At 39.5% G+C, this 14,426-nt stretch overlaps 1 protein-coding gene across 1 annotated transcript in view; it reads left to right on the top strand.

Annotated features, from left to right (window-relative positions):
• The window catches only part of LOC141171698 (uncharacterized), a 58,412-nt gene that overhangs the window by 8,437 nt on the left and 35,549 nt on the right, over positions 1–14,426 (top strand). The window contains exons 6-11 of the mRNA XM_073655352.1: positions 317–553; positions 1,910–2,242; positions 3,817–3,933; positions 4,229–4,305; positions 6,451–6,492; positions 11,625–11,660. Coding sequence (XP_073511453.1) covers positions 317–553; positions 1,910–2,242; positions 3,817–3,933; positions 4,229–4,305; positions 6,451–6,492; positions 11,625–11,660 — 842 coding nt within the window. The remainder of the gene's footprint in view (positions 1–316; positions 554–1,909; positions 2,243–3,816; positions 3,934–4,228; positions 4,306–6,450; positions 6,493–11,624; positions 11,661–14,426) is intronic.

Raw genomic sequence — 14,426 nt, 5'->3', positions numbered from 1 at the left:
GCTTCGAGACCTAATTTTTAATTTCACATTTAAGTGTTCATCTACCAGGCCCAGGAGACCTTGTTACCATATTATACTCCAATTTCTACTGATCAGATTGAACTGGAAATGACTGTTGATTTTTCCTCCTCCTACATTGCTTCTGTGGGTTTCTAGAGCCTATCCCTTAGCACAGCCTGTCAATCCTTGGTGGGGTTGTACCTCATTGGAGAATCCTTATGACAATCTATCATGTGGGATAGGAAATAGATAGTTGGATATATAGATATTGTTAATAATATGTTTTTATTGCAGCTATCACTTTCTTACATCCCAGGGTCTCCCGATGGGAACATTGTCTGTACTGCACAACCCATAGGACAGATAGTACAGCTTGGCTGTTCCTGGCCTGGAGGAAAACCGGCAGCTAATGTCACCATGATATTTGGTAATGTGCAAAATGCAAGCATTAATCAAGTGTTCAGAAACGTGAGTTCTTCCAGTAATATCCAAGGGAGCAGTCTCACATGTAATGGATATCAGAGAAGAAACTCAAGCTGCCTGGTACCATTTGGTAAGAAGTCCATTTTGGCTCTATGTATAATGCTGTATTTTACACTTGATTAGTGACTAAAATGGAAATATCTCTGGCCCTGCTCACTTCTGCTTTCTTCTTCTCTGCTTCTCTGCAATGTCATAGGTTGACAAAACAATGAAAACGATGCCAATGGTGAATCTGTCTTGTGACGGGAACTATTGCCACCTGGCAGACCCTTATAACTTTATTGGAGTTTGATCGGTTTCTGTCCATTTATCAGACAAAGTAGTAGCATGAGTTTTGCAGCAAGGGGGTCAGAGCAAAATGGCAAAAAGTTACAACATTTTTTGCACAAATATTGATGCCAGAAAACTGGCGGAGAGAATATTATAATTCACCCTCATAGTCAAAGACTGAAGTTAGTAAGATATCGGATTTTATGTTTAAGCTTGATGGTTGCAATATACACGAGGACATTTCGTTTGTCAGTTGCTATTAACTCCTTATTTTGCAGAATACTTGCTCAACAGTCTACTTGCTTACTTTTTAGATTGGGGGGAGGGCTCTGGTATGTGACTGCTGCGCTGTCCGAGAAAAATATTGGACATGTGCGCGGCCACATAGAATAACATTGGTCCAAGTGTGATCCGATGTTTTGTCGGATTGCACTCGGAAAGAAAATATGGTCATGTGGACGAGCCCAATGTCTGAGGTCCTTTTCTGTGTTGATTTCTCATTTAGTATGCAATGGTGACATGGTTTTTCCCTTCCCAAGTGCATAACCTCACGTTTCAGTAGTGATCCCTAGTTACCAAGTTTATGTACAATCCACCAGTTTATCCAAACCAATGTGTAATATAAACTCTGCACCCGATCCATCAAAACATTTACACTAGAATGCTTTAAAAAATTGTAAATTTTTTGCACAATTTGTAGTTGCACAACAATTTTCCAATTTTTGGCACTTTCATATCAGTTTACCCTAGTTCCGCCAAAATGGGCAACACAGGGGCAGGATGGAGACATGATACCAGAGTTTTAATTCATGACGAGCTGTGACTTTCCTTATGCCTGTAATCTTACTTCAGTTCCTGACTGGAATACGATAGGTGGTGAGAAACATGGAGGGGCTTGTCTCTTAATAAATCCGAAGCATCTGATTCCAACATGCTCGTCATCAAGACCAGAAAGAACATCACTGGTCTTGATGAGTTGGGGAATCTGTGTTTACTACTTTTCACGTTATTGGCAAAATTCTCTCCTCAAGGTCGTAAATAAATGTCACTAATATTGATGATCATTGTTAACCTCTGCTCCTTCTTAAGGAGAAGAAAGTGCTGGATATTGAATAACTATTTTGTATTTTCTGTATTTTTTCCATTCTTCCATCAGAGACTCCTACGTCTCCTATTCATAAAAATGATACAGTTACTCCAGGTATAGTCGGAGGTGAAGTCAACCTAACAGTGGATCTACAAGCTGGAGCCCAGTCGCGGGCCACTGACTCATCAGCTCAGGTCCTTCCGGCTACCTTCGCCTGGTTCTGGGGCAATAATTCTACTGCTATTCAGACGGGAGGTAAATTCAGGGTGGACTCCACTCCCTATACATCCACTCTCAACATCGATAAGTTGACAGATGCCGAATCAGGAGATTATAAATGTTTAGCCGAAAACTTTATTGGAAGCACAACCTTCCTTTTCAATGTTAAAGTGTCTCAAACTGGTAAGTCACGTACAATGAATCCATCATTTCCAATCTAACTACCATAAATAAACTAATATCTAACTGCAATCCAGACTCTGTCATGACCACCTGATGATAAGAAGATCACATCTATTAGTTGTTATTTGTGTTAGATCTCAGCATCAGGTGTTAAATTTTCCTACAGTGCATCCACAGGGGAAATGAAGTATTACATAGGCTCAATTACAGTTTTTTATTTATTGTACACGCTTATGTAGCGCCATTAATTTTCACAGCAGTTTACGGACATCATCATTGTTATTGGGTTAATAGTGTCATGTGCAGAGCTGCCGGGCCTATAGAGAGATGCTCTCTTCAGAGCCACTCTAACTATGGGTTAGCAAATATACAGTGGGGGAAATAAGTATTTGATCCCTTGCAGTTTTTGTAAGTTTGCCCAGTGACAATGACATGAACAGTCTATAATTTTTAGGGTAGGTTAATTTTAACATTGAGAGATAGAATATCCAAAAAAAATCAAGAAAATCACATTGTATAAATTAGATAAATGTATTTGCATTTTGCAGTGAGAAATAAGTATTTGATTCCTCTGACAAACAACACTTAATACTTGGTGGCAAAACCCTTGTTGGCAGCACAGCAATCAGATGTTTTTTGTAGTTGATGATGAGGTTTGCGCACATGTCAGGAGGAGTTTTGGTCCACTCCTCTTTGCAGATCATCTCTAAATTATTAAGATTTTGAGGCTGTCGCTTGGCAACTCGGAGCTTCAACTCCCTCCATAAGTTTTATATGGGATTAATCCTAAAAATCAATATCAACCCTTGGACAAGCCTTGTCATATGACTTAGGATAAAAGCCAAATCAGAATCTCAATTTGCAGACACGTGTTTCGAGGTGTTGCCCCTCATCAGTGCAAAGCATGAGATTTTGTTTAGCTGTAGGAGAGGCCTCTGACTGGGGTCTAAGGGGTAACGTTTCTGCTTGTGGAGAGTGACATGCCAGGGTAAGGATGCTTATATGCCATGCAATGCTCCTCTGGAAAAATAAATATGCAAATTGTCTTTTCAGAGAGGTAATCCTAAATATCAATATAAATCATTTGTCAAGCCTTGCAACATTATTTGGGATAAAAACCAAAGCATAATCTCAATTTGCAGACACTTGTTTCGGGGTTTTGCCCCTCATCAGTGCAAAACATGGATTTACTCATAGATTTTCTACATCAGGCAGTTGCTTTGCTGTCCATAGTATTATAATACTTAGCATCCATACTTTTACACTATTTTATGTGAACCCCACATATTCCAGGTCTCATATATTACATGGTTACCAGATTTCGATGATCTTTTGCCTGGTAAATCAGCAGTATATTCTAGTGTTCTATATTGTACCCATTCCCTTTATTGTGACATAACCCAATATGTGAAGTCCACTATGAAATATGTATAAGCAACTAGTTCCCAGTCCCTAACTGGTTGAGTATTATCACTGACATACAGCTGCAACAATGTCTTAAAGTGGAAAATAGTCAGTTGAAATGGTTTTTATTTTCTGTTTTATTGTGACTTTTTATGTTCTTTATTTTCCAGGTGGTGGTTCCAGTAGTGGACTGGATGGTGGAGCGATAGCCGGTATTGTTATAGGAGTACTCGCTGGTGTTGCCCTAATAGGAGTCATTGCATTCTTCATATTGAAGAAACATAAATGTATGTACCCATTACTTTGTGTACAGCTGAATCTACTATATTAACTTTTAAACTGATTTTTATGTGCATTTCCCTTTTTTACTGTCACAGTAATGATTTATCATTAATTTTATCATTACATTACTTTATCATTACATTACTTTTATCTAGATAAAAGTATTGTTGAGTAACCCTTCTTTTATCAATATAATTAGAAATCTAGTAGATACTTGTAAATTGCACTTAATATACAAATTCTATTTGTTACACATTTTTATTGCATTATATTTATTTTTTTATTTGATCATTTAATCAGGTAAAGCCCCAGAAGCAGCATATAAAGATCCAGATTCAACACCACACGTTTATGAAACTCAACTTCCAGGAATAGCTGTAAGAATTTACATTATGAACTATGAAGAATTTTTCAGACATATAAATAGCATAATGACACCCGTCAGCCATTCAGAAAAAAATGTATGGCCAGTTGCAACTTCTCCCTCAGGGGTTTCCAAAGTCAGATAAACAGCAATCAGTGATCAGAAAGTCTAGATCAAAAATGAAATCCTGGATTGGAGATTGAAGAGATCATTAGATATTATATAAAGGGTTCAAAGCAGGGTCTAAATATTGTAATGGTTTGATGCGAATGGAAGAGTCAAATTAGTGAGAGTAATTAGAACTTTAAAAAAGTTACAATCAGTTTAAAAAACTTTTGACTCGTCTTCAGGAAAAATAAATAATGCTTATGAATAGGACAATCCTGAAATATGTGATAGCATACTTCATGTATATGAATCTTATCAACTTTCTCCTTCATAATAGCCCAATGCTGATTTGAACAAACCGAGATGTGGCAGATGAGGTTCAATGTGTAGAAAAAAAAAGTTATGGCCATTGGCACTAATAATATGCAGACATTATGTGTTCTTGGGGGAGTAAAACCATGAGAGTCACTGGTAAAGAAGGATCTGGGTGTTTTTGTAGATCATAGTATACAATGTCAATCAGCAGCTTCTAAAGCCTGCAGGATATTGTCATGTATTATAAGAGGTATGGACTCGATGGACAGAGACTTAATATGTCACGCAAGGTGTGGGAAAGACTAAGTTACACAAAGGGAAGGGGGGAGGGGGGCCCAGACTCTAAGGAAAGGGGGGGAGTGAAGACCTCCTAGGCTGACCTGATATCTCCCTGACTCCCCTAAACTTGCCTATATTGGTTCTGCACCAATTGCCGCACTGGAACCTAACCCTGTCTTTCCCTGGCGCTTGGACCTGGCTAGAGAAGGGAGGGATGAGCGCTAGTCGATCCAGGCTAGCAACTAAAGACAACAAGGGGGAACAAACAAGGGAAAACACCTTAGCTTTAGTTGACTTCAGAGAGATGTGCACACGTCCTCTTAGCACCACAGAGGAAGAAGTACTGCTCTTGCTCAAGCCTTCACAAAGGGTCATATGAATATCTCCGGTACCTCCCTCTAGTAAACAGCAGATATTTAAACACCCAAGCCTGGTAGTCAATTAGCAGGAGGAAGGTCGCTGCTGGATCCTAGCAAGAGACAGATATAGGAAGATGTCTGCAATGCCAAACGAAGAGATCTCCTGCAACCAACTGCAGGGCGACTGTCTGTCACATCTGACACACCTGTGACATAATACTACCAATTTAGAAAACGAAGGTGCAACTTCATTTGGAATATAAAGTTTAGTTCTGGGCAGCAGTTTATAGAAAGGATGTCCTGGAATTAGGAAAGAAGAGCCACAAAGCTGATAAGGAGCACAAAGGATCTTAGTTATGAGAAAGAGTAAAATAAGTAAATGTTTGTAGTCTTGAGAAGAGACGTCTAAGGGGGGACATGATTAACTAGTACAGGTACATAAATGGCCCATAATAAAAAAAATTTTTTGTAAAAACCCCTTCAAAAGATAAAGGGGCTCGTCCTTCTCCTGGAGAAAGAAAGGTTCAATCTCCAGAGGATTCAAGTATTCTTTGCCATGAGTAATATTATTCTGTTGAATAGTAAACCTCAAGAGCTGGTCATCGATGGGTCATAAAAAGGGATTAGATGCTTTTTAATTTAAAAATAACATAAATAATTTTGTGAATGGATAAATTTCATTTCTGAATGTTTGGTCACGTGAATCGACAATTGGGATCAGGTGAGAAAGATCAGTACTTTTGCGGTAGACCGGATCATGCATTGTCGTTGTGCTTGTGTCCCTTCACTTTAACCTTTTTCATCAATCAGTTGAATACATGTCTTTTTTCAACTACATTAAATTAGTAACTACGGACTTTACATGGTTCCCCCCCCCTGCAGACTGCAAAATTCATTCATGGTCCTCACAAACTCAGGTCCACAAGGAAGTGAAATCTGATTTTAAAGGTGTCATAATAAACTTCTAGGCATGCAAAAACTATTCTGACCCTGTCTTCTTTGTTTAAGCATTTTACAGATAAAGCTGCAGCAATTCTATTGACCTAGAGCCAAAAATAACTCTAAAGTAAAGAAAATTTTTTTTCCTGTGTTGGCAGATGAATAGCACACCGACCAGAAAGGAAGAATCAAATTATCAGGTAACCTAACTTATTAGGAATACGGGTTTGTGTTGTCTGTCTTTAGAAAAACCATATATAACTAGCCGGACCATAGAGGGAATAAACACGTAGTACAGGGATGAGGAAAAGGATGTGTTGTTATCATACAGTAAGTCCTTGAAAGATCACAAGTCTCTCCAATAATCAGTTATATCATCAACTCATAAGGAGGTGACAGAAAGACGTCCACAAATACAGTGCCAAACACAGTGAACTCAAATACAGTGCCAAGCACGGTGATCTCAAATACAGTGCCAAGCACGGTGAACTCAAATACAGTGCCAAACACAGTGAACTCAAATACAGTGCCACTGACAGTGAACCCAAATACAGTGCCAAACACAGTGAACCCAAATACAGTGCCAAACACAGTGAACTCAAATACAGTGCCAAACACCATGAACTCAAATACAGTGCCAATCACAGTGAACTCAAATACAGTGCCAAACACAGTGAACTCAAATACAGTGCCAAACACCATGAACTCAAATACAGTGCCAAACACAGTGAACTCAAATACAGTGCCAAACACCGTGAACTCAAATACAGTGCCAAACACAGTGAACTCAAATACAGTGCCAAACACAGTGAACTCAAATACAGTGCCAAGCACGGTGAACTCAAATACAGTGCTAAACACAGTGAACTCAAATACAGTGCCAAGCACGGTGAACTCAAATACAGTGCTAAACACAGTGAACTCAAATACAGTGCCAAACACAGTGAACTCAAATACAGTGCCAAGCACGGTGAACTCAAATACAGTGCCAACACAGTGAACTCAAATACAGGGCCAAACACAGTGAACTCAAATACAGTGCCAAGCACGGTGAACTCAAATACAGTGCCAAACACAGTGAACTCAAATACAGTGCCAAACACAGTGAACACAAATACAGTGCCATACACAGTGAACTCAAATACAGAGCCAATCACAGTGAACCCAAATACAGTGTCAAACACAGTGAAATCAAATACAGAGCCAAACACAGTGAACTCAAATACAGTGCCAAACACAGTGAACTCAAACACAGTGCCAATCACAGTGAACTCAAATACAGTGCCAAACACCGTGAACTCAAACACAGTGCCAATCACAGTGAACTCAAATACAGTGCCAAACACAGTGAACTCAAATACAGTGCCAAACACAGTGAACTCAAATACAGTGCCAAGTACGGTGAACTCAAATACAGTGCCAAACACAGTGAACTCAAATACAGTGCCAAGCACGGTGAACTCAAATACAGTGCCAAACACAGTGAACTCAAATACAGTGCCAAGCACGGTGAACTCAAATACAGTGCCAAACACAGTGAACTCAAATACAGTGCCAAACACAGTGAACACAAATACAGAGCCAATCACAGTGAACCCAAATACAGTGCCAAACACAGTGAACTCAAATACAGAGCCAAACACAGTGAACTCAAATACAGTGCCAAACACAGTGAACTCAAACACAGTGCCAATCACAGTGAACCCAAATACAGTGCCAAACACAGTGAACTCAAATACAGAGCCAAACACAGTGAACTCAAATACAGTGCCAAATACAGTGAACTCAAATACAGTGAACTCAAATACAGAGCCAAACACAGTGAACTCAAATATAGTGCCAAACACCGTGAACTCAAATACAGTGCCAAACACAGTGAACTCAAATACAGTGTCTAACAGGGTGAACTCAAATACAGTGCCAAACACAGTGAACTCAAATACAGTGCCAAACAGGGTGAACTCAAGTACAGTGCCAAACAGGGTGAACTCAAATACAGTGCCAAACAGGGTGAGCTCAAATACAGTGCCAATCACAGTGAACTCAAACAAGGTGCCAAACACAGTGAACTCAAATACAGTGCCAAACACCGTGAACTCAAATACAGTGCCAAACACCGTGAACTCAAATACAATGCCAAACACAGTGAACTCAAATACAGTGCCAAACACAGTGAACTCAAATGCAGTGCCAAACACAGTGAACTCAAATACAATGCCAAACACAGTGAACTCAAATACAGTGCCAAACAGTGAACTCAAATACAATGCCAAACGCAGTGAACCCAAATACAGTGCCAAACACTGTGAACTCAAATACAGTGCCAAATACAGTGAACTCAAATACAGTGCCAAACACTGTGAACTCAAATACAGTGCCAAACATGGTGACCTTGAATACAATGCCAAACACAGTGAACTCAAATACAGTGCCAAACACCTGAACTCAAATACAGAGCCAAACAGGATGAACTCAAATACAGTGCCAAACAGGGTGAACTCAAATACAGTGCCAAACAGGGTGAACTCCAATATACTGTGAAAAAGGGTGGACTCAAATACAGTGTCAAACTCAGTGAACTCAAATACAGTGCCAAACAGGGTGAACTCAAGTACAGTGCCAAACATGGTGAACTCAAATACTGTGCCAAATAGGGTGAACTCAAATACAGTGCCAATCACAGTGAACTCAAACACAGTGCCAAACACAATGAACTCAAATACAGTGCCAAACACAGTGAACTCAAATACAGTGCCAAACACAGTGAACTCAAATACAGTGCCAAACACAGTGAACTCAAATACAATGCCAAACACAGTGAACCCAAATACAGTGCGAAACACAGTGAACCCAATTACAGTGCGAAACACAGTGAACTCAAAAACAGTACCAAACACAGTGAACTCAAATACAGTGCCAAACAAAGTGAACTCAAATACAATGCCAAACACCGTGAACTCAAATACAGTACCAAACACCATGAACTCAAATACAGTGCCAAACACAGTGAACTCAAATACAATGCCAAACACAGTGAACTCAAATACAGTGCCAAACACTGCAAACTCAAATACAGTGCCTTACATAGTGAACTCAAATACAGTGCCAAACACAGTGAACTCAAATACAGTGCCAAACACTGTGAACTCAAATACAGTGCCAAACACTGTGAACTCAAATACAGTGCCAAACACAGTGAACTCAAATACAATGCCAAACACAGTGAACTCAAATACAGTGCCAAACACAGTGAACTCAAATACAATGCCAAACACAGTGAACTCAAATACAGTGCCAAACATAGTGAACTCAAATACAATGCCAAACACAGTGAACTCAAATACAGTGCCAAACACAGTGAGCTCAAATACAGTGCCAAACACAGTGAACTCAAATACAGTGCCAAACACGGTGAACTCAAATACAGTGCCAAACACAGTGAAATCAAATACAGTGCCAAACACTGTGAACTCAAAAACAGTGCCAAACACTGTGAACTCAAATACAGTGCCAAACACTGAGAACTCAAATACAGTGCAAAACACAGTGAACACTAATACAGTGCCAAACACAGTGAAATCAAATACAGTGCCAAACACAGTAAAGTCAAATACAGTGCCAAACACAGTGAACCCTAATACAGTACCAAAACGTGGTGCCCTTAACAAATAGTGCCAGCCAAAATGGTTCTCAAATACAGTGTCAGACTCAATGTTCTCAAATAACGTGCCAGTCTATGCCCCCAAATACAGTTTTGGAGGCAGCACAGACCAAAAAGAGCAGATTAGCTAGCAATGGATAGATGAGAATGCTGGCATGGTATAGTTATCAATGGAAATTGGATTGCATTCATCTCTCCCAACTCCACCGTACGTAAGAATGTATGGTTTGGCTGAGTGTTCCTGTGTTCCTTGTGAAAGAGCCATTGCCGGAATCATCTAGAAGTGGATTATCTTCCCACTGAGCTAAAGTATCCGGCAACTGAATTCCTACTGCCCGAACCTTATGTCCTTGGCATGATCTTACCTTGGACTGTCAGGAAATCAGCGGTTTCTAAGTACACATATCTAATATGTACAGGAACCTTAAAGGAGTTGTCCAGACAAAATTGATGTCTGCAGTCTTCCACACACTTGTCTAGAGTGAGGCCACATCCTCTTGTTGGGCACGCCCACCGGACGGCTGCATCACCAGCTCTATACAAGTGTATGGAATGAGGCCACGCCCACTGGTCGGGCGTATGTAGAACTCATACATACCCTCCAGTCCTGGGTCTGAAACCAGCGAATCTCCGCAGCGCATAGTGCATGTGCTGGGGGGATTCCTAAGTCTGCAGTCACACAGAGTGACTGCAGACCTATCGATTTCGACCAGACAACCCCTTCAAGGCAGTGGGTATTAAGAGTTTCTTTAATCTGGATAAATGTGTAGACTAATTTTTGTGAAGATGGCTTCAACCAAACATTAGTCTCACCGAAGCCCTTGTTCTACATTGGGTTAAATGGATGGATAAAATATTGGGAGATGCTGGAGATGACCCAGCTGTCTTGGTCCATGTGGAGAACAACCAACATGGTAGGTCTAGAAAAGAATCCAGGCTAAAGGAAAGGACCTCCAATATAGTATTCTTTGGATTTTTGCTTGTGTCACCTTCAATTCTGGAACAATGCTGAGATCGTAGGGCGTTAAATGTATGGAATTGACTTAAGGTCATCTCTGTAAGTGGTGGTGTACAGTCTAAAATTGAAGGGGCCTCAATATTCCAATCCAGAGGAAACTAGGAAGGTGACGCAGCACTGAAGAAGACTTAGGTCTCGTAATTTTTAGAAATGGTGAAGGTTCTAGTTGGATCTCCAGTGATCTAAAGTGATTCTATCCTAGTTGTATGCCATTAATTACCAAGATGGAAATATCCTTTTGAGTGTTGGTATAAGGTGAAATATTTAAGGATGAGAAGTGAGGACAAATAAAAATATAGAAGGTCAGAGAGGGTCAGATTATATTGGTGGGTGGATATGGACGGTAAGAGGAGGATTATGGCAGCAGATAGGGAGATCCAGGTGTGCAAACCAATACTGGTGACAAATGTCTACAAAATTTCAAGAAATCGCATTTCTGAAACTGATAATGGAACACTCCCTGGAAACTTTACGTTTAAAATCGCCAATACCAGAAGTTTAGGAAACAAAATGAGACATTGGGGCTGGAGAATCTGAAATACGATATTTCCATCTTCTGAGCTGTTATTGCTTTGGGTTTTGTAAAGAAAGTCATGTAAATGGAATGATTTGTGCTTGTCTCTCATTACGGCTTCTTTTATTCTCCCTAATAGGAATTAACACATGGCAATAAATCAATATACCACACTGTGATGCCAGGCTCTGGAAGATAACTGCAGTAATAGCGCCGTGCGCCAGTCTCAGGTCCATTATCTGAGCACTACAATGTAACGTGTCCTCCTGTTAGACAACTTTCTGCAATGGATTGTGCAATGTTATGGAACTACTGATCTCTTGTGAAATTCCACAAGTCAGCAAAAGTACAAAGCGAGTGCAGCAATGTAACATTTTTTTGTTCTTTTAGCTAGTGAACACCTTAAATTTTGTAAATTTATTGAACAGTTCAGTTTGTATTTTTTATGCTACGTCACTTTGATTTAATAAAAATAAATTTTGTTTACTTTATTGTTTGTATATTCTTGCATGGAATTAATTTGTTTGATAAGGAGAGGGTCTTTGCATTTTATTATATTCATTTACCATGCTTTTTGTTATTATGCAATAGCAATAGTTACATGTAAAATGCACAAGCACTTGTTAGGTGTTGCAGTAACAGAGGATAATGTAGGTACGTCCTAGGGACATTTATAAAGAGCAAGTATCACTATATAAACCTTCAGATCTGGTGATTTCTATAACCAGTGTTTAATATGGCACATGTAAGGAGGATAAATCACCTGGACACATAAAATAAATTATTTATTCTAATGCTCAAATATGGAAAACCAGGAGACAGCTACAGTGGGGGAAATAATTATTTGATCCCTTGATATTTTTGTAAGTTTGCCCACAGACAATCTATAATTTTAAGAGTAGGTTAATTTTAACATTGAGAGATAGAATATCCCAAAAAAATCAAGAAAATCACATTGTATAAATGAGATAAATTTATTTGCATTTTTTCAGTGAGAAAAAAGTATTTGATCCCCCACAAACCATTATGAGTTCTGGCTCCTACAGACCAGTTACATGCTCCTAATCAACTCGTTACCTGCATTAAAGACAACTGTGTTACATAGTCACCTGTATAAAAGACTCCTGTCCACAGACTCAATTAGTCAGACTCTAACCTCTACAACATGGGCAAGACCAAAGAGCTTTCTAAGGACTTCAGGGACAAGATCATAGACCTGCACAAAGCTGGAATGGGCTACAAAACCATAAGTAAGATGCTGGGTGAGAAGGAGACAACTGTTGGTGCAATAGTAAGTAAATGGAAGAAATACAAAATTACTGTCAATCGACATCGATCTGGGGCACCATGCAAAATCTCACCTCGTGGGGTATCCTTGATCATGAGGAAGGTGAGAGATCAGCCTAAAACTACACGGGAGGAACTTGTTAATGATCTTAAGGCAGCTGGGACCAGAATCACCAAGAAAAACATTGGTAACACATTACGCCATAAAGGTTTAAAATCCTGCAGTGCTCGCAAGGTCCCCCTGCTCAAGAAGGCACATGTGCAGGTCCGTCTGAAGTTTGCCAATGAACACCTGGATGATTCTGTGAGTTATTGGGAGAAGGTGCTGTAGTCAGATGAAACAAACATTGAGCTGTTTGGCATTAACTCAAGTCACCGTGTTTGGAGGAAGAAGAAGGATGAGTACAACCCTAAGAACATCGTCCCAACCGTGAAGCATGGTGGGGGAAACATTATACTTTGGGGGTGTTTTTCTGCAAAGGGGACATGATGACTACACCATACTGAAGGGAAGATGGATGGGATCATGTATCACGAGATTTTGGCCAACAACCTCCTTCCCTCAGTAAGAGCATTGACGATGGGTCGTGACTGGGTCTTCCAGCAAGACAATGACCCAAAATGTACAGCCAAGGCAACAAAAGAGTGGCTCAAAAAGAAGCACAGTAAGGTCATGGAATCCCATAGAAAACTTATGGAGGGAGTTGAAGCTCCGAGTTGCCAAACGACAGCCTCAAAATCTGAATGATCTGCAAAGAGGAGTGGACCAAAATTCCTCCTGATATGTGCGCAACCCTCATCATCAACTACAAAAAACCTCTGACTGCCAACAAGGGTTTTGCCACCAAGTATTAAGTGCTGTTTGCCAGAGGAATCAAATACTTATTTATCACTGCAAAATGCAAAAAAAATCTCTCATTTATACAATGTGATTTTCTTGATTTTTTTGGGATATTCTATCTCTAAATGCTAAAATTAACCTGCCCTTAAAATTATAGACTCTTCATGTCTTTGTCAGTGGGCAAACTTACAAAAACAGCAAGGGATCAAATAATTATTTCCCCCACTGTATATCTTCCAATGAATTTAGTGACCAATATAAAGTCTTCATGAGAGATTGTTATTTATACTACATACTGCAATACTAATGCATTACAGTGCATGTGATTGCAGGGAACTAAAATAAAACCATAAACGTTCAAATCCTTCTGCTTTTCCTTATATAAATACATAAAAAAAATGTAAAAATAAATATGCTCTCTATTGCCATGTCCATAAAAGTCAGATGTATGAAATCCTAATATTAGTTAACACTTCTGGTAAACATTGTAACGTACCGCTAGAATTAGTATTTTTTATCATCATGCATGGGGAACTTACACAAATGCCTTTATGTATTTATGCTTTACATTGTTTCTGCGTCTACTGTATGGGGTGGGATGAGAGGAGACTATGCCGATACTTATCTACAGTTGGAACCCAGAAGATGTGAAAGCACAAGGTGGCACTCATATTCCAGCGAGGGAGAGAACTTTCTTCTTGCATTGTATTCTCATTTTTTTTTCCTTTGTTGTAAAATGTTATGTCGCACATCTTCTATAAGAGAATTGGAAAAAGTGTATGTGCCTCAATAAAAATTTTTGCTAAAAAAATG

The sequence above is a fragment of the Phyllobates terribilis genome, unplaced genomic scaffold, assembly GCF_046119375.1.
Source record: "Phyllobates terribilis strain yellow unplaced genomic scaffold, ASM4611937v1 Scaffold_12__6_contigs__length_324123572, whole genome shotgun sequence".
Classification (NCBI taxonomy): domain Eukaryota; kingdom Metazoa; phylum Chordata; class Amphibia; order Anura; family Dendrobatidae; genus Phyllobates; species Phyllobates terribilis.
This window is presented reverse-complemented; position numbering and strand designations above follow the sequence as displayed.